Raw genomic sequence first — 19,953 nt, forward strand, 5'->3', positions numbered from 1 at the left:
CCCCATATATCTTTTTTTTACACATCTAAATGTCTTCATATTACATATTTGTTATTGATAATGCTCTCAGTTCTAAAACTGTCCATATAGTTTTAGCTATAGTAGCAAGACACACCCTTTCATGCTCATCTTAAACCACGGCTGTCAGATCAGTCCATCCCAACATGGAAAAGCGCACACAACGACAATAAGTCGACGTATATTTTCCACACTTGCCATATATTTTATAACAAACAATTTCTGTAGAGCTTGGAAATTATCATTGTGAAAGAAAGTGTATGTACGTTTCAGCAAAAATATCATTTGTAGAAATGAACAAATAAAATAATTTGAGGCTCTGTGATAACGGCACTAATTATCTGAAACAGCTCAAAGCAGCAGTATGTCTATATCAATATAACTAGTGATAATACACAGAACACCATGATTTCTATAGCGCATATGGTTTTCCTTAAAGAAACTCTCTAACACAATATAATGGCTGGCGAAACATTTTCATTAATCCATGGATTTAAAGCAGGAAAAGATATTAGGTTCTAGCAATGCATTATAAGCAGATATCATAGTTGTTATAGAACTAGAGGGAGTCATTGTTATGTCAGTCTTCAAAAATGCAAAATACCACTTTTCAATATTATTTGTACGCGTCATCATGATATTCATCAGTCGTCTATAGTTATTATACAAGTAACAGTTCTCTACGTATAATGACAGTTATATATATATATATTATGATTATACCAGTCATCAATTACTTTTAATACATGTAGCAGTTATCTTTTAACATATATCAATATACATAACCAGTCGATAGTGTATATATCCTCATCAATTTATCTATAATACCCGTCATCAATCTACTTATAGAAACAGTTACCAATATATTTACAATACCGGTTATCAATCGATTCATACTACCAGTCAGCATCATAATTGACAAACAGTCATCAATCTAATTATAGGAACAGTCATCAATACTATTACAATACGGGTCTTTATTATATGTATCATCATACCAGTCATCATTATACTTATCATCATACGAGTAGTCATTATCCTTATCATCATACCAGTCATTACGATAATTATCATCATACCAGTCATTACGATAGAAAGATAGGTATGTAAGTCTCCAGAAAAGCAAAGCATATTTCCCTCAGTTTGATTAGTATTGTTAGGAGACATTTCTAGTTATACTCACGGGATGGTGTGGTTTCCAATTTAAATTCATGCCTTGCTTTAAACTAGCTACGTATGTAGCTGTGATCACTGGTGATAGAGTCAAAGAACAATACCAAAACAAAGAATAACAACAGTTTGACAATCGGTTATGAAGTCGACTACAACAGTACACAAACTCTATATAACGTGCGCTGCATCTGTTGTAACAGTTTACGCTTTGATAGTATATAAGACTGGATTCGTCGCCCCTTTCTTTTTTCACGTTATGATTGTATTATTATGATTGTATGAGAACTAACATTGAACAATAATGTAATAGTATGCTGGACCAAAACAGAACTGTTTCCCACGTATTTACTCAGTTCAATGATATCCATTTCGAAACCGAGTCTTATCACCCTGGTAGTTTTTCAAAAGCACCTGAGGAGTAAATATTTCCTGTTTTCATAATTTGCCAGAGTTTTATCGACTTTATGTGCGAGTTAACGTTTTGTTTACACTTCAACATTAATCCTACCTCATGTCAAGCTAAACACCAAATACTTTCTGTCTGTCAGTATAATAAATACGACATTCAACGTTCACATATTATTCAAATCGTTTTAAGTGTCGTGATAAATGACAATTAATTGTGATACCGTTAACTCTTCACTACATTTAATTGTTTTATTCGGATAATGCTCAAGTTATATCCCTGATGTCTTAACTAAAACAAAATCATGTAAGACCAAAACAAATATTTACATTTACTTATTTGAACGATGCTTTTGTTTTCTTACTTGAACGACGTCGTCTTTCCCAAATGTATGCTGTACAAACTATACTGTAACTATCTTTTTTTATAAGTGCGATTATTTTCGTTTTAATGAAAGACGATTTGTTTTCGTTTTTCGTACCATTTTAGCAAATACGAAGACAGGTGACAATGCAGAAATTAACAGGAAATGTTGGTTTCTGCGATTTTCCTCATCCGCAGAAGACAGAGGAAAACCAAGGTTGTGCAGGAGACCCCACGTATGTCGCCTCCTACTTATCAGTAGGTCTATTCTTTTCCCGGACCTGCAAGGTAATTAGTAAAAGGATACTGAGAATAAAGCATATTGTATCCAGAACGCAAAGAAGAACCCGTATCTTGATGATAAATGGGGTCGAACCAGGAAGTTCCGCCATTTTGAATGACATTCCAGTCTGGATAAAACAGTAAAGAGCGCCGATACCGAAGGCCATGAACGCTCCTATAATGTGTACAACCATAACATTTGTTTCCTGAAAAGACAAAAATAGCTGTTTTAAGATTTATTTCTATGCATGATTATATGTATATAATAAACGGTGTTTGCATATTTAATAAACTAAGAAAATTAACTTTGATACAGAATAAGAAAACCGATAGGTTAGCTAACTTATAATATTATCATAATTTTGTCACAGAAATATTGAAAGAAAAAAGTAAAAGTAATCTCATGATTACTGATGCAACATGTAAATAGTTAATATTTTGGCGTTACAAAATTTCATTTCAGCATCTGGACGTTACAAATACACTGCTATTACTTGGACGTTACATGTTCACTGTTAGTACTTGGACGTTACAAATACACTGTTAGTACTTGGACGTTCCATGTTCACTGTTAGTACTTGGACGTTACAAATACACTGTTAGTACTTGGACGTTACAAGTTCACTGTTAGTACTTGGACGTTACAAATACACTGTTAGTACTTGGACGTTACAAGTTCACTGTTAGTACTTGGACGTTACAAATACACTGTTAGTACTTGGACGTTACAAGTTCACTGTTAGTACTTGGACGTTACAAATACACTGTTAGTACTTGGACGTTACAAGTTCACTGTTAGTACTTGGACGTTACAAATACACTGTTAGTACTTGGACGTTACAAGTTCACTGTTAGTACTTGGACGTTACAAATACACTGTTAGTACTTGGACGTTACAAGTTCTCTGTTAGTACTTGGACGTTACAAATACACTGTTAGTACTTGGACGTTACAAGTTCACTGTTAGTACTTGGACGTTACAAATACACTGTTAGTACTTGGACGTTACAAGTTCACTGTTAGTACTTGGACGTTACAAATACACTGTTAGTACTTGGACGTTACAAGTTCACTGTTAGTACTTGGACGTTACAAATACACTGTTAGTACTTGGACGTTACAAGTTCACTGTTAGTACTTGGACGTTACAAATACACTGTTAGTACTTGGACGTTACAAGTTCACTGTTAGTACTTGGACGTTACAAATACACTGTTAGTACTTGGACGTTACAAGTTCACTGTTAGTACTTGGACGTTACAAATACACTGTTAGTACTTGGACGTTACAAGTTCTCTGTTAGTACTTGGACGTTACAAATACACTGTTAGTACTTGGACGTTACAAGTTCACTGTTAGTACTTGGACGTTACAAATACACTGTTAGTACTTGGACGTTACAAGTTCTCTGTTAGTACTTGGACGTTACAAATACACTGTTAGTACTTGGACGTTACAAGTTCACTGTTAGTACTTGGACGTTACAAATACACTGTTAGTACTTGGACGTTACAAGTTCACTGTTAGTACTTGGACGTTACAAATACACTGTTAGTACTTGGACGTTACAAGTTCACTGTTAGTACTTGGACGTTACAAATACACTGTTAGTACTTGGACGTTACAAGTTCACTGTTAGTACTTGGACGTTACAAATACACTGTTAGTACTTGGACGTTACAAGTTCACTGTTAGTACTTGGACGTTACAAATACACTGTTAGTACTTGGACGTTACAAGTTCACTGTTAGTACTTGGACGTTACAAATACACTGTTAGTACTTGGACGTTACAAGTTCACTGTTAGTACTTGGACGTTACAAATACACTGTTAGTACTTGGACGTTACAAGTTCTCTGCTAGTACTTGGACGTTACAAGTTCACTGGTAGTAACTAGATGCTACATGTTCACTGTTAGTACTTGGACGTTACAAATACACTGTTAGTACTTGGACGTTACATGTTCACTGTTAGTACTTGGACGTTACAAACACACTGCTATTACTTGGACGTTACATGTTCACTTAAAGTACTTTGACGTTATCAATTCACTACTTGTACGTGGACGTTACAAGTTCACTGCTAGCACTTGGACGTTACAAGTTCACTGCTAGTACTTGGACGTTATAAGTTTACTGCTAGTACTTGGACGTTACAAGTTCACTGCTAGTACTTGGACATTACAAGTTCACTGCTAGTACTTGGACGTTACAAGTTCACTGCTAGTACTTGGACGTTATAAGTTCACTGCTAGTACTTGGACGTTATAAGTTCACTGCTAGTACTTGGACATTACAAGTTCATTGCAAGTTCTTGGACGTTACATGTTCTCTGGTAGTAACTAGATGCTACATGTTTACTTAAAGTACTTTGACGTTATCAATTCACTACTTGTACGTGGACGTTACAAGTTCACTGTTAGTACTTGGACGTTACAAGTTAACTGCTAGATATTTGACGTTACAAGTTCACTGCTAGTACTTGGACGTTACAAGTTAACTGCTAGATATTTGACGTTACAAGTTAACTGCTAGATATTTGACGTTACAAGTTCTCTGCTAGTACTTGGACGTTACAAGTTCACTGCTAGTACTTGGACGTTACAAGTTCACTGCTAGTACTTGGACATTACAAATACACTGCTATTACTTGGACGTTACAAATACACTGTTAGTACTTGGACGTTACAAGTTCACTGATAGTACTTGGACGTTACAAGTTCACTGATAGTACTTGGACGTTACAAGTTCACTGATAGTACTTGGACGTTACAAGTTCACTGATAGTACTTGGACGTTACAAGTTCACTGATAGTACTTGGACGTTACAAGTTCACTGATAGTACTTGGACGTTACAAGTTCACTGATAGTACTTGGACGTTACAAGTTCACTGATAGTACTTGGACGTTACAAGTTCACTGATAGTACTTGGACGTTACAAGTTCACTGATAGCACTTGGACGTTACAACTTAACTGCTAGATATTTGACGTTACAAGTTCTCTGCTAGTTCTTGGACGTTACAAGTTCACTGCTAGTACTTGGACGTTACAAGTTCACTGCTAGTACTTGGACATTACAAGTTCACTGCTAGTACTTGAACGTTACAAATTCACTGCTAGTACTTGGACGTTAAAGGTTCACTGCTAGTACTTGGACGTTACAAGTTAACTGTTAGTACCTGGACGTTATCGTTGCATTGCTAAAACTTGGACGTTACAAGTGCACTGCTAGTACTTGGACGTTACAAGTTAACTGCTAGTATTTGGACGTTATTAATTCACTGATATTACTTGGACGTTACAAGTTAACTGCTAGATATTTGACGTTACAAGTTCTCTGCTAGTTCTTGGACGTTACAAGTGCACTGCTAGTACTTGGACATTACAAGTTAACTGTAAGTACTTGGACGTTGCAAGTTCACTACTAGTACTTTGGCGTTACAAGTTCACTGCTAGTACTTTGACGTTACAAGTTCACTGCTAGTACATGGACATTAAAAGAGGACATCTAATACTATGACGTGCACATTTGTGTAACCGGTATTTAATGACGAAATGGCTTTAGTTCAATTTTTAAAAGATTAAGTAATGATTCATGTATTGATATTATTCAATATGATAAGTTTCATATTGTATCAATATTCCCATTCATTCTCGCCTATAACGTTATCCACTTTAAAGTCAGGTAAACATATGCTGTTCAGCAGATGTACTGACCCATTCTCGATAATCCATGAGTTACGCTCATGTTCGCTTTCTGCTTCCCTGCAATATATAACAGGTAAATTGAAGGCACACGGCTAGCTATTTGAATGGTCTCAGGATGATACCTAACCTTTGAAGATTAGAATGGAGCGATACCCGACTTCAAACTAGTCTCCTCGTCTCATCCACAAGGTGGTCCGCACCGAGCCTTCGATTTTGCTATGACATATACCTGGGGTGCAGAGAGCGAAAATAAACGTAACCCCTGGAGTAACGAGAATGAGAGAGACTTGTAGCAGCAAACACTTTCTCAAAAAGAAAGGGGGACTAAATAGGGTCATAACAACGCATTGTAGCACCGTGCACTGCTGAAGGGTAAACCTTCCAGGCTGTGGTACTAATACTCACCTGGAAGTTACCGACGATGCTAACTCCAGCAGCGGTTATGAGGCCTAGGATAAAAGCGACGGTGTTAGCTCGCAGTAAACCCTGTCTGTTGACAGGTAAATAAGCCGTCTGGATCTGTTTATACCTAATATAAACAAGCCAGGCCGCTGCGGAGAAACATTGAGAAGGAAAAAAAATGAAAAGTAGGTATTTCGACATCAATAGGAAATAAATTCTCAAAACATATAAACAGAAAAACAGAAAAAGAACAACGCTAAGCATGATTGCGCACCACATCTGGTACCACAGTGGCAAGGCATACATATTCCTAATTGACGGTCAACGGATAACAAAACAATCAGCGCCATTGAGACACGTAACATGACTGATTGTAATTCTTTCATTTGAACCAATCAGCAGATCGGCTGTCTTATTTCCCTATTTCATCGAAAAGGTAGGTTCCCATGGATCCCGTTGTTTTATCAATACATATATAAACATGTATATATGTTTGTTTGCCAGATTCCACAGACTATCTGGCATAGGTAGTCAGTCATTATTTCATCATTATCTTAAACTTTATTCATTCTGTTATAATCTCAAAGACACTGACCTAGAAGAGCGCCGATGTTGAGTAGTTGACCGAAAATACAGCTCTCTGGAGGCAGTGTGCCGGTATCACTGGAACATAAGGATGTATCAGTGAAACGTTATCGACCGGAAATACAATATTGAAGAATTGAAATCAATGTCTTGGTTTTTAACACATTTTACTGACGTATTAGGTTTATTTTCAAAATTATTGATTTTGTAAATTGAAATGTAAATATCTGACACTGTTTAACAATGAGAATTTATCAAAAGTTAAACGATGATTAATAGTGATTAGACAACATTTAAAACAAACAATTTGCTTAGGAAATATATCAAAGCTATTGCCTGTCAGATATGCTAGAATTTTTATATCACAAATTTCAAATTAAATTACAAGTAATGGAACATCATAAAAGACATTACATGATGATCATCTGTATAAAGGAAACAGACACTGTAACACATGCTATCAAATATGGTTTATCATATTATCACTATCGTAGCTTGTTGGATTGTTAATTCCCTTGGATTTATTTCAAAATGTGATTTTATCAGATAAGTATTACTACATATCACACAATGATATCGGTTTCGTTTCTCTAAATATATCAGCCTCTGAAAACGATCGTCGTCACGTTTAATGAGACCAGAGCGAGCATTCTTAGTTCCTTCCTCAAAACAACTGTGTACGGCCGATTAGTTTAGGGGTTTCTTAACTTTCCCTGTAAATAGTGTTCAGTTAATTACTTACAGAAGATCGCATTGATACCTTCACTGGTATAGTTTCTATAATGTTATCGAGGTAAATGCAGTTTTCCAGACATATCTACATGAAATGACATGCTTTTGATATGGATTTTTAAACAGAAGTATTCGACTCAATTCTCTACATCTTAAGTTACAGTTAACTGTTTGTCCTATTGAAAATTGAAGTGAATATCCTAAAGTTAAAAACAAAAGAAAAAAGTATAATTGGTTATAATGTCTTCAATGTGTTGTTCAAGATATAATGCTTGGAAAAGGACAATAAAGACTGCACCTGATCTACATTACTGTGTTCTGTGATCATGATTCATATGACTTTCCTAATAGAAAACTACAGCACTCACCTTATATATGGAAAACCCGCTTCAACGTGGCCATTAGATACTGCAATGGCATACCTGAATGGAACGAAGCGATTAAATTAGATTCCATATTAAAACATTAATAAAATTTAAAGCGATATTAATTCATTAAACGTTTCCTAGAAAATGTTATAATGGGAAAATATCATAACCAATATAAATACACAGCACACAATAGTGATAGAGAAATATCAACAGAAATCTAAAAGAGTTATTGTTAATGAAATACAATCTATTAGAGCGGCTGTGTCTAGTACAGTTAAAACGTAAGAATGTATACTTTAAGTACTCCGTAATCAAAGTAATTAATAGATTTTGAGTGTGTATTCGGGCATAATGTTGATGTCCTTTTAAGGATGTTTATATTTAAATCACAATATGTTACCTGACATCATTCACACTTACTCAACCTATCTACACATAGTTGTCTTCCCTTGTATTGTTTATTTAAGGAGTGCATTTCTCCATTTCCCTACAATTGAACTTCCGTTTTCGTTAGGAAAAGATAGATTTGTTTTGTTGAACCTGGATTAAGGCAGCTCAAGTGCGCCATTGATATGAAAACTTTCCTCTAATATATGCAACGCAACCATATCACAATTAAATCATGTCATCAGTTTTGTCGCAAATTTCATCAAATTGATACTGGCGTTGTTCACAAGTCTCACCATCAGTAATACACCAATCCCTCCTTTGTGATATAGACAGAGGAATGTCAAACTGTGGGTGGAATTTTTGTGGTTCAGCTTTCGGCAAGGCTCTTTACCTGATCATCGAAAATCCTACCCTCGGGTTGAAAGATTTGTTTCCATCACACAAAATTGTATTAGTGAGTACTTCTTGTGAATCATTTTTATTGTAGGCTCCAGATTTATTTATATACTTCTAAGCATAGCTTACGATTACTAAAGTGTGATACGGGTGCTTGTTAAGTGTCAATACTTACGTAATGAGGAAGGACACTGGAACATAGACAGCTGTTATGACTGTTACCACGTGCAGTTTGTCACCCAGTATCATGATGTCACTTTCACTTCCTTTATGTCGATATCTCCGGTTCCTCTCCCTTAGGTGTAACGGTGATCCCTCGTCTCCTTCCGTCGGGAGTAATAGCAAATCCTCGTCTTCTTCCGTCGGGAGTATTAGCAAATCCTCGTCTCCTTCCGCAGGGAGTAATAGCAAATCTTCGTCTTCTTCTACTAGGTGAAATGACGATCTGTCCTCTCCTTTCGTTAGAAAAAAAACAACTCCAAATATTATATTAAATACACACAGTTTGTTTCTCTTTTTCAGAAAATAGTACTTCAGAATTGAATTGTTCTGAATATTGGTGACGACCCGTTTCTATTTGGAACATTCCAGTATCTACGTTTATAACATGTATAAACGCAGGGTTATTTGCATCATGTGTTTTATTCAAGAAGAAGAATTACACGAAAACTAAATTGTGATTCAGATCAAACATTAGTATTATGCATTGATTTTAATTATCTAGCAAAGACTTCGTGGTACACCAGGCGTATTTTTCTCCATGTATGAATTGTAATTGCTTTTCATACGTGCAAATATAAGTGTAACCCCATAACAGTGACTATGAATTCTTTATGTATTCTGTCGTGATGTAATTTGCATTTTATTGAAACGTGACAGTTATGTTACCAAACTCGGCCACTTATAATATTTTTCATAAGCAATAGTTATGAGATATACGAAGTTTTAATCCCATGAGTTTAATTTGTATTGACTTTAAAAAAAATGCTTGTTGTCGTATGATGCAATTTTAAACGATGATTTATACAGAAATAAAAACGATAAAATTGTAGACCAGAATACAGCATGAAAAAAGTAAATATTCAATTACTTGAAAATGTGTATGCCAGCCATGTGAATAGAACATACCCAGTGATGTATGTTTAGGTCTGACTAATTGAGTACGCCGACTTCAAGGTATGCAATATGGGTATGCATTTTAGATATGTCAGATCAAACAGTAAGGAAATGTTTGCACAGATATAAAACAAAGGTTAACAACGTCAGATTTACAAATCAAACATATCCCCTTGCTATTAACTATGGAATTAACTGTAAGATTTCGATTTCACTGCAACACTCAATACGTCAGGTTCAAGAATGTTTACTAGTTATAAACATTCTGAACCACAGTGGATATGTTCTCAGTCTTTGAAGTCAGTAAGGTTGACCATAAGGTTGACCATAAGGCTATGATGATAACCGTATTCTGTAGCGTATGTTTAAGCAATGCAGACAGACAACCCTGTCTAGGGTATAACGTTCACATTTAAACGAGGTCGTGAGAAGTAAAACAATAGTAATGATAAGACAGCGTCATAAACCAAGAAGAAATATCCACAGCCGAACGGAAAGAATCGATAAAAAAACAGACACACAAAACACACACAAAATAAATGATAGTCATATTTCCAAAGGTAGGGTCAACCAACGCCTATGGAGATTAAACATTAGCGTCGGCCCCCGCTTTTCAAATTTTCAATTTCAAAACAAGATAAATCCAAAAAGGTATGGGTATATTACACCAGTATGGGTACTAAAGGTGTGATGATACAATTCCTCCTAGAGCATGTAAATGACACAATTGTTCAGTTTCCATAAGTCTTTCCCTTTCTTAAATTCATTATTTCAAGGGTCAGACGGTTTTACTTCAGAATTTTGTAAGACTTTTTGGAAATAGTTAGGTAATTTTGTTGTTCGTTCAATTAATTATGGTTTTACAGATGGCCAGCTGTCGGTCACACAACGACAAGGTACAATAACATGTATCCCAAAGGGAGATAAACCATGTCATTTGGAGACCAATTTCACTTTTGAATATCACTTATAAAAAAGCATCTGGAGTAATTTCTCGTAGGATGAAAACTGTATTAGGAAAACTTATAAGTAATGACCAGACAGGATTCTTATCAGGGCGCTTTATTGGGGAAAATATTCGAACATGATATGATGTGATGCACTATGCAGAAGAAAGAAACATTCCAGGTATGGTTCTTCTGATAGATTTTGAAAAAGCATTTAATTCGGTTTCATGGAGTTTTATTGTAAAGGTACTAGAATATGTTAATTTTGGGGTGGACATAAGACAAAGGGTTAAATCTTTACACACTAATGTATTTTCTTATGTTAATCAAGGTGGCAACATTTCTGCCCCTATCAACATTCAACGCGGATGCCGTCAAGGCGATACTATCGCCCCATATATTTTTATACTTTGTGTTGAGGTCCTAGCATCAAAAATAAGAAATAATGACCATATTAAAGGCATCCAATTGGAAAATATAGATATTTTAAATATACAATATGCAGATGATTCTGGGTTGATACTAGATGGTACAGAGAGGTCTCTTAATGAATCTATCGATGAATTGAATAATTTTGCAAATATCTCTGGGTTAAAGATCAATACTACAAAAACACAGGTTATATGGATAGGCAGTAGAAAATATAGTGACCAAACTTTCCTTCCAGACTTGCATCTACAATGGGGGAAGGATAAGTTCAACTTTTTGGGTATAGATTTTTCCGTAGATTTAAGTGAGATTCCAAGAATGAACTTTGACAAAAAGATTTTTAAACTTAAAGCTCTTATTAATAATTGGAATAGACGGAGTTTGACTCCATTAGGTAGAATTAGTATCATAAAGTCTTTGTTAATTTCCCAACTTAATTACCTGTTTATCACTTTGCCAAACCCATCCGAAAAAAATATTGCTAAGTTGAATTCTTTGTTATTCAATTTTCTATGGAATGGCAGCAAAGTCATAGGATTAAAAAAGAAATTGTGATGCAAAACTATATAAATGGGGGATTGAAGATGATTGATGTACATGCTTCTATGGATTCTCTTAAGCTAGGTTGGATAAGAAGACTGTTCCAGCCATCTGGAAAATGGAATCAGCTTTTGAATTTAATTTTGGATCCTAAAAAAATGATAAATTGTGGAAAAGAATACATTATGACATGTGTAAATACCTGTCTTAACCCATTGTGGAAGGATGTTTTTAAAGGATGGGTTAGACTGAATAATTCCAAATTTATGAGACAAATCTACAGTAGAAGTGAATCAATGTTAAAAACTCCCCTATGGTATAACAAAGATATTCAAGTGGGTAATAATTTTATTTTTTATCGAAATTGGTTTGAGGCATGAATATTTACAGTGAATGACCTGGTTAAAAATTCTGACACCTTGACTTTCTATTCACTTGAGGAGTTTCAGTTTAATTTCCATATCCATACAAACTTTCTCCAGTACCAAGGGCTAGTCTCAGCTGTCAAGCTTTTAGTTAGGAAATTTGACTCCTAGATAGCTATAGAAAGACCTTTCCAACCTTTTATACCTCTTCTCTTTGAAAAAAAATTAAGAGTAAAAAAGGATTTAAAGACTTTTATTACTATATTATTGCTCCAGCTTCGACACCTACAGGGATCAATAAATGGAACCATGAATTTGACTTTGATAATGAAAAATGGACAAAAGTTTTCTTAATTCCTTTTACAGTAACAAAAAGTGCAAAATTACATTGGTTTTACATCACATTTTGGCAACAAACACCTTTCTGTTTAGAATTAACTTAACACCTAGTCTGTTGTGTACTTTGTGTAATATAGAACATGAAACAATAATTCATTGTCTTTAGGAATGTCGTGAAGTGCAGAAATTACTGCAGAGATTTGAAACTCTGCTGGATCTATTTTTTATCCCGTTTGCATTTAATAAGGAATCCTTCCTTTTTGGAATAGTTTCACACCTTTCTAGCTTTGTTGATAATGAAATTTTAATTCTTATCAAGCATTATATATACAAGACTAGATGTCTCTGCAAATCCTTAAATCTCAATGCACTAATTAATGTTATTAAAGATCATTTCATTGTTCAAGTCAAAATGAAATTTGAAACAGGTTGGAGAAAATGGAAACCTATTATAGATATATAGCTGTATTGCTAATTTATTTTTCATGTGTTTTAATTTATTTGTTGTATACTGTATATATCCAAGGTCTCAGCACTTTCTGATTAAGTCACTGGCTACTTAAGCATATACAATTTTCACATGTGAGATTGCCTCCCCTACCTCTCTCATCTCTCTCGCTTTCTTCTCTCTCCCTTTCTCTCCCTCTCCCTCTCTCTAAACTTATACTACTGATTTTACTCTTATATAAGTATAGTATGTAGGTTTGATGTACACAGCAGATGTATACTATTATTTATGGTTCTAAAGTAAGAGAGTGATGTGTGTATTAACCTGTGTAATGGATAGGTGTCCAAGAGTTTGTTATGGTGTGTTGTGTGGTTGATGGTGTGTGTGTGTATGGGTGTGTAAAAGATGAATTATATAGATACAGCTAGGTATGAGGCACATGAGTGTCAATATATACAGACAACTGACTGCATACTAGTCTTATGTGTATGCATAGGTGTTTATATATTGTACATATTCATGTATGTGCAATTAAATGGCTATTATCGAACATGTATTCGTGTCCACAATGTAGATATATCAATGCTCAAATGATCATGTACACATTGTGATATGTGTGTGTGTGTTGGTGAACAGTGATACATATACTATGGTAGGATTGGAAGTTTAAACTATTCTTCTCAGCGCATATCATCTAGGGGTAGGAGAATGAGGAAATGTTTTAATAAATAAATATGCAGAATATGATTATTGTATAATGTAAACCTGTGCATGTGTAGATTATTAAGTTATCTCATGCTAGCATGTATACTCTGTAAGTTTGAGTGTGTGTGTGTTTCTTTTCATGATTATATGTATTATGAAAAGATCGTCGAAAAATAAACAATTACAAAAAAACAAAAACTGACACAATTGCTATAAAATTATATCATCATCTTGTGCAACAGATTCAAACTGTTATTTTTATACCGAATATTACACTATTTCGAGAAAGAATTTTCCTTTTATTGAAGATTTAAGAGTTGTCAAGACAAAGATTTTTAACAAAGAGCCATAACTCCTTCAAAAGGGTCCAAATGAAAGAAATACTACCCTAATGCACGTACCCTGATGCACGACATCAGGGGGTAATTACCATATCTGTAAAGTTTGTCTGCCTCATAAACTTCTGGGCCGATTTCAATGAAAGGCTTTTTTCAACAAAGGGCCATAACTCCTTTTTAAAGGATCAGAATGAAAACATATTACTTGGATGTACAATGTCAGGGGCGGTTACCATATCTGTAAATTTCCGTTGAAATTGGCCCCATAGATTTTGAGGAGTTGTCTGGACAACTATTTTTCAACAAAGTGCCATTACTCCGTAAAAAAGGGTTAGAATGAAAAAATTTCCTGATTGCACACCATCAGATTGTAGTTACCATATCTAAAAAAATCGTTGAAATTGACCCCTAATTTTGGAGGACATATCCGGACAAAGATTTTTCAACAAAGACCATAACTTTGTTAAAAAAAGGGTCAGAATGAAAAAAAATAATACCTGGGTGCACAACTTCATGTGTTAGTTATCATATCTGGATACTTTCGTTGAAATTGGTCCATTTCTTAAGAAGGAGTTGTCCGGATAAACTTGTTCTACGGACAGATAGACGGATAGACAAGCTGGTTCCAGTATACCCCCACCCCTAACTTCGTTGCAAGGGGTATGATAAAGTGTATAATAGTTTAAGTATTAGGAGTATTTTATTATTTTTATATAATTGCACATCTTTGTGTTTAACACAATATCAGCCTTAAGTAGCTCTCCAGGGGAAAGATTACTTTGGCAGAATACATATTTTTGAGTTATTACTGCTGCACATAACTTTAAAACATGCGTAATATAATGAAGTGTTTTGGTATGATACAAAAACAGAAATTGTATCGGTATTTATCATAATAAACATTGATAGTCAAATCTTCAAGATTATGTGAAATTGGGTATTGATCACGTTTGGCATGCTGAAAAAGTACTTTACTGGTTTTATTATTACATAAAAAATATTCTGTAGACAGAATACATATATCGAAAGTTTTTAAAGAAGTTTTAAATATAGACTACCATCGTCATCATATATGGGCAAGTTGACAATATTTAAAACTTTGTTAAGGTTTTTGCACGTTTTTCTAATTAAAAGTATCTCTATGCTTTCTTCATGAATACCAATATGACGTATTTAATATAAAATATATATATATATACACAGTACACTATCAGTTTTCATTTTCTAAATAACATTCGCCTGCGATATTTATCGGTCGTTTTGTTAGGATACCCCCATAACTCAACCTGGTGTTATGCAAGGAGGTCCACTACGGTTATCAGTAGTAATTATGAATAAACATTGAAGCAGTTATTGATCATTTTTATGTATCTACATATGGCAAAAGAATAAAAGAAATCAAAGTGGGGGCCAAATGTTGACCACACCTTTCCTTGAAATGAAAGACAACATATAGATACAATAATGCAAAGATAGTTGAATAAACAGAAGTCACAATCCAGCACGTCCATTGGATAAAAAAACCGTGTTATATGTTAAATGAGGTACGCATGCGATAAGCTACATTGTATTCTGGAAGCGAGAACCGTTGTACTGAAAAGGAAACAAAAAAACCCACAATAAATAAGTCTAATACATATAATATACCTTCAAATAACGTCAGCAAAATAGCATACATCCCTATAAGATAATGATGGCGACCACAAAGCTTGCCCATAGTCTTCATCAACCTACATCCCTTGCACCCTGGTATGGCTCGTCTAGGGGACAGAACCCAAAGCCTTCCTCACAGGGGCAAACGCTCAACTAAAGGCCAAAAGTGAGGCATTGTCAAGGGAGACATTAGTAAGAAGAAAGTTGTTTAGAAAGAAGAGAAAAGATAAGATCACAAATTTAGTCGCCTCTTACGATCATGCAATAGGGGCAACAGGTACAATTCTTACGCCCTACCTGCAGGGACAAAGTCTGTAAAAATGGTAGTTTCTACTACTGCTTAACGCTCAGCAATTCAGTAGTGGGACGACTGGTTCGCCCGTTGTCAGTATAATGTGACCAGGTGGGGTGTCCTGCTGGGTGTCTTCGGCAGTATGTTTCAGTGAGGTAGCACTATAAAGTCGGCATCAGTTTCGCGCTATCACAAGGAGACAAACACGAACATATAGCAGCCTCCCAAAACACACACACATACACTACACGCATGCATCTTGCACACAGGGGAGGCCGTCTTTAAATGACCATAGCTGTTGATAGAACGTTAAACAATACTAAACCAAACCTTGCACCCTGTGTCCGTCAGTCGACATCTATCACTGAAATCAAGCTATCCGGAACGACTTATTAGAAATCATATTATCTTTACTGATTTATTCGTGTAGTATTTGTCAACACGTTGTTATTGAGGGAGAAAAATTCGTCATAATTAAAGCTAATAACAAACTCGTATTAAGTAAGAATCAACGGTTTGTTATAATGAATAGGAGATAATCAGTGATTTTCGTGCATTTTAAAATCACGTACAAAACATGACTGTGAAGATTGCGTGTAACACGTGTTTGTTGGTTATTAAGAAGGGAAGAAATATAATATTTACCTGCTGTGGCTGTGGTACTAATTACCTGCCTTAAACTGATTAATAGGACTAGAAATCCAGCTTTATGACGTACGTGTATCTCGTTATAGGTGATTTGTACGGCAGCTGCCATGTAAGTATTGTGTTTGCATGTCACCCGATATGACATCCCTATTGATACTTATGAAACGATTGTGTCGCAGAGAATCGCCTCGCTGTGTTCTATGGATCTTGTCATTCATACAATGGTCCAATGCAATTTGAGTATATCATTCATTTTCTGATATGTCATTCGATAGCAACATGTCCAATATTGTAGATATATAGTTTGTTAGGAAGATGGTGAAATATAGAGATACTTTTAATTAGAAAAACGTGCAAAAACCTTAACAAAGTTTTAGCTGTGTTTGTTGACTTATTCACGTGTTAAAGAGGTTTTACCTTACTTCGTTTATCATTTCATTATTTACTAAACGTGTATTATTAAAACGATTTCAGTATTCTTCCATCATTTGAAGGAATTCGTGTTGATGCTAAATAAAGTTTTATTAAAGCACCTGACCTACCTACCTATGTTATGTCTATCTGTGTTACTTGAGTGTCTATCATTATTTCTATGATTTACCATTGACTACTTAATAAATGTGCAATTTTGGTATTATGTGGCAAAATAAACATGTCTTCTTACCATACTGACAATGCTTTTTGGAATACGTTTGTTTCGTCCCCGTAACCATGCTGTTCTACTTCCCAGAAACTTCAGGAATATGAAGTTGTCTATATCAGAAGATTGGGGTATACCGTACATAGGAGTAAAGACAATGGGGAAGGTGAAAAGAAAATGGGGAAAGTGAAAAGATATACGGGAAGGTGAAAAGACAATTGGGAAGGTGAAAAGACAATGGGAAAAGTGAAAAGACAATGGGAAAGGTGAAAAGACAATGGGGAAGGTGAAAAGACAATGGGAAAGGTGAAGGAGGAAGTTTGATTGTTATAAATGTAGCTGTGATCTTAACTTCCATCAAAACTCAACAAATTAAGATGAATACGGAAATAGAAACAGAATAGGTAAATAGTGAATTATGTAAGGCGAGCTTGTTAAGCCTTAGTCTAGTATAACACACACACACACAAAGAAGAAACCAGGACAAGAAATATGAGAAAATATTTTGAAATGTTTTTTAAAGGGCAGGGTCAAGTCTTACATGGTAGGGTAGGGATACTGTCTAGATCATTCCAACTTAAATTCCGAAACTTAGGAAGATTTCAAATGAAAATCGTAAAAATGGATTACTTTTTCTGCAGTCAATGTAAATTAATTGTCGGTTTTGACAAAAATAAAAACGCATGAAACAAATATGTGATAACAAAGAGCGGTAAATTCCGCGGTAAACTACCTTTGTTACACAAATAGATCACATTAACAATAATATGTTATTACAGCTACATTATCTAAGTGTCAGAAAATAGTTATTGGCAATGTATTATGTATGTCAACATTTAAGTTGAACCATTCACGTGAGTATCCCCAGAAGTTTACCTAAAGAGATAAGAATACGTAGGACACCATGTGTAAAGTAAATATCACTTCCTGGTGTAACACAGATATGGTTCGAAGTGGTTTTGATTTGTTTTGAATATTATAAACGGTCAATAAACAGGATAAGGCCATACAGGGCAAACGGTATAGCATGCGAGAATGGAGAGTGTATGACAGGAAAGACACTAGGGGACACAGAAGTCGCAGATAAACATTAAACATTATAGTTTTATTTGACGCTACTGAGTTGTATTTATTACATGAGTTACAGTTTTATATGACGTTAATGTGTAGTAAATATGGCATGTTATAGATAGACGTATATGACGTTAATCATAGACGTATATGACGTTAATCATAGACGTATATGACGTTAATGTGTAGTGAATATGGCATATTATAAATAGACGTAGATGACGCTAAAGAAAGGTAAATAATCACATGGTATATATAGCTATATATGACGTAAATAAGTAATAAATATGACATGTTATACATAGTTTATATGACGTATGTGTGTGGTAAATATTACACGTTATAGATAGCTTTATATGACGTTAGTGTGTAGTAAATATTACATGTTATAGATTTATTTGACGTAAGTGGGTAAGCATGATAACATGTCATAAGTAGTTATAGTTGATGCTACTTGTAGTAGTGATCCGATTTATGTGACAATTGTTTGGTTTTTTTTACAAAATCCTTGGTCTTACCGTAAGCATTTTTGTATTTGTAATTTTAACTCCATTATTTAAGTTTCAAATAATTAAAAACTGAATTTAATTTCATTTCATACCAATTCCCCATAAAAATATCAAATAAATACAAAGTGCCAAATCTTAACTAGTAAACCCCTGGCTATTTTTTCCGTCTGATATGACCAACTTAAAATAACACTTCAACCGCTATTACATATACACAGATATAATTGTGTGCTGCCTGTATATGTAAATAACGTTATCACTACATGTACAGCCCAATCTTATTACCTGGGTTTATATACTAGTTGTGTGATTAAATACCTGTAATAGTCTTAATGGTCTGTCATATACCGCGATGAAAGTAAACGCACGGACCATAAAACGTCCAATTGTAAATTTCTCTTTTCTATTTTTCTGAATTAATGTAATAAATTGATCATGGATTGATCAACATTAAGCAGAAACACAACTTACCCGTCCAGGTCGGTATATGTGCCGCTTGTTGTCCGTATCCAAATGACAACGTGATATGAGGAGCTGTGTTGTTGACATTCCGTCGCTCCCTAGATAACGACTAAGCCTTACATGTACTGTGAGTTTTATCTTTTATAAAACAAAGTTATCGCCCTTGTGGATTTATTTATATGATGTGTGGTTATGTGATGTGAGAAAATGGTTTATCGGTTCGAAACTGCTGATCCGTAGTCTCGCACTAGTTTAGATTAAGAGTCCTTTTCACAATAGATTATTCATTTGTTATTAACTGCGTGTACTTTCACTGTGTTTACTTATAGAGATATCAGGGCGAAATGTCATTGAAAACTTTGTTATCAACATATTGACTTCCAATATTATGGCAGTGAGATAATGATGAATATGTTTGTAACATTTTTTTGTATAGAAAAAGAATGCAAATATTTCAATCGGTTTGGTTTGGTTTGGTTTGGTTTGGTTTGTTTGTGTTTTACAACCTATTAACAGCTAAGATCAATTAAGGACGTGCTAGGTTTTGTTGGTGGAGGAAAGCTGGAGTTCCCGGAGCAAATCCACCGACCTAGTCTCGAATCGCGACCCAGGGGTTGGGGGG

General features: G+C 34.8%; 1 protein-coding gene across 2 annotated transcripts in view; it reads right to left on the reverse strand.

Moving 5' to 3' along the window:
* Positions 1-19,953, reverse strand: part of LOC110440868 (DNA damage-regulated autophagy modulator protein 2-like) — a 31,369-nt gene that overhangs the window by 2,718 nt on the left and 8,698 nt on the right. Inside the window, exons 1-7 of one of the 2 annotated variants that reach the window (XM_021484001.1) lie at positions 19,341-19,435; positions 9,005-9,284; positions 8,041-8,094; positions 6,951-7,018; positions 6,359-6,504; positions 2,268-2,448; positions 1,202-1,269 (exon numbers count right to left, since the gene is read on the reverse strand). In XM_021484001.1, the coding sequence (XP_021339676.1) occupies positions 1,202-1,269; positions 2,268-2,448; positions 6,359-6,504; positions 6,951-7,018; positions 8,041-8,094; positions 9,005-9,078 (591 nt within the window). In that variant the 5' untranslated portion in view covers positions 9,079-9,284; positions 19,341-19,435. Of the gene's footprint in view, positions 1-1,201; positions 1,270-2,267; positions 2,449-6,358; positions 6,505-6,950; positions 7,019-8,040; positions 8,095-9,004; positions 9,285-19,340; positions 19,436-19,953 lie in introns of those variants that run through there. The other variant, XM_021483994.1, reaches the window with a different exon arrangement.

The sequence above is a fragment of the Mizuhopecten yessoensis genome, unplaced genomic scaffold, assembly GCF_002113885.1.
Source record: "Mizuhopecten yessoensis strain PY_sf001 unplaced genomic scaffold, ASM211388v2 scaffold1779, whole genome shotgun sequence".
In the NCBI taxonomy this organism is placed as follows: Eukaryota; Metazoa; Mollusca; class Bivalvia; order Pectinida; family Pectinidae; genus Mizuhopecten; species Mizuhopecten yessoensis.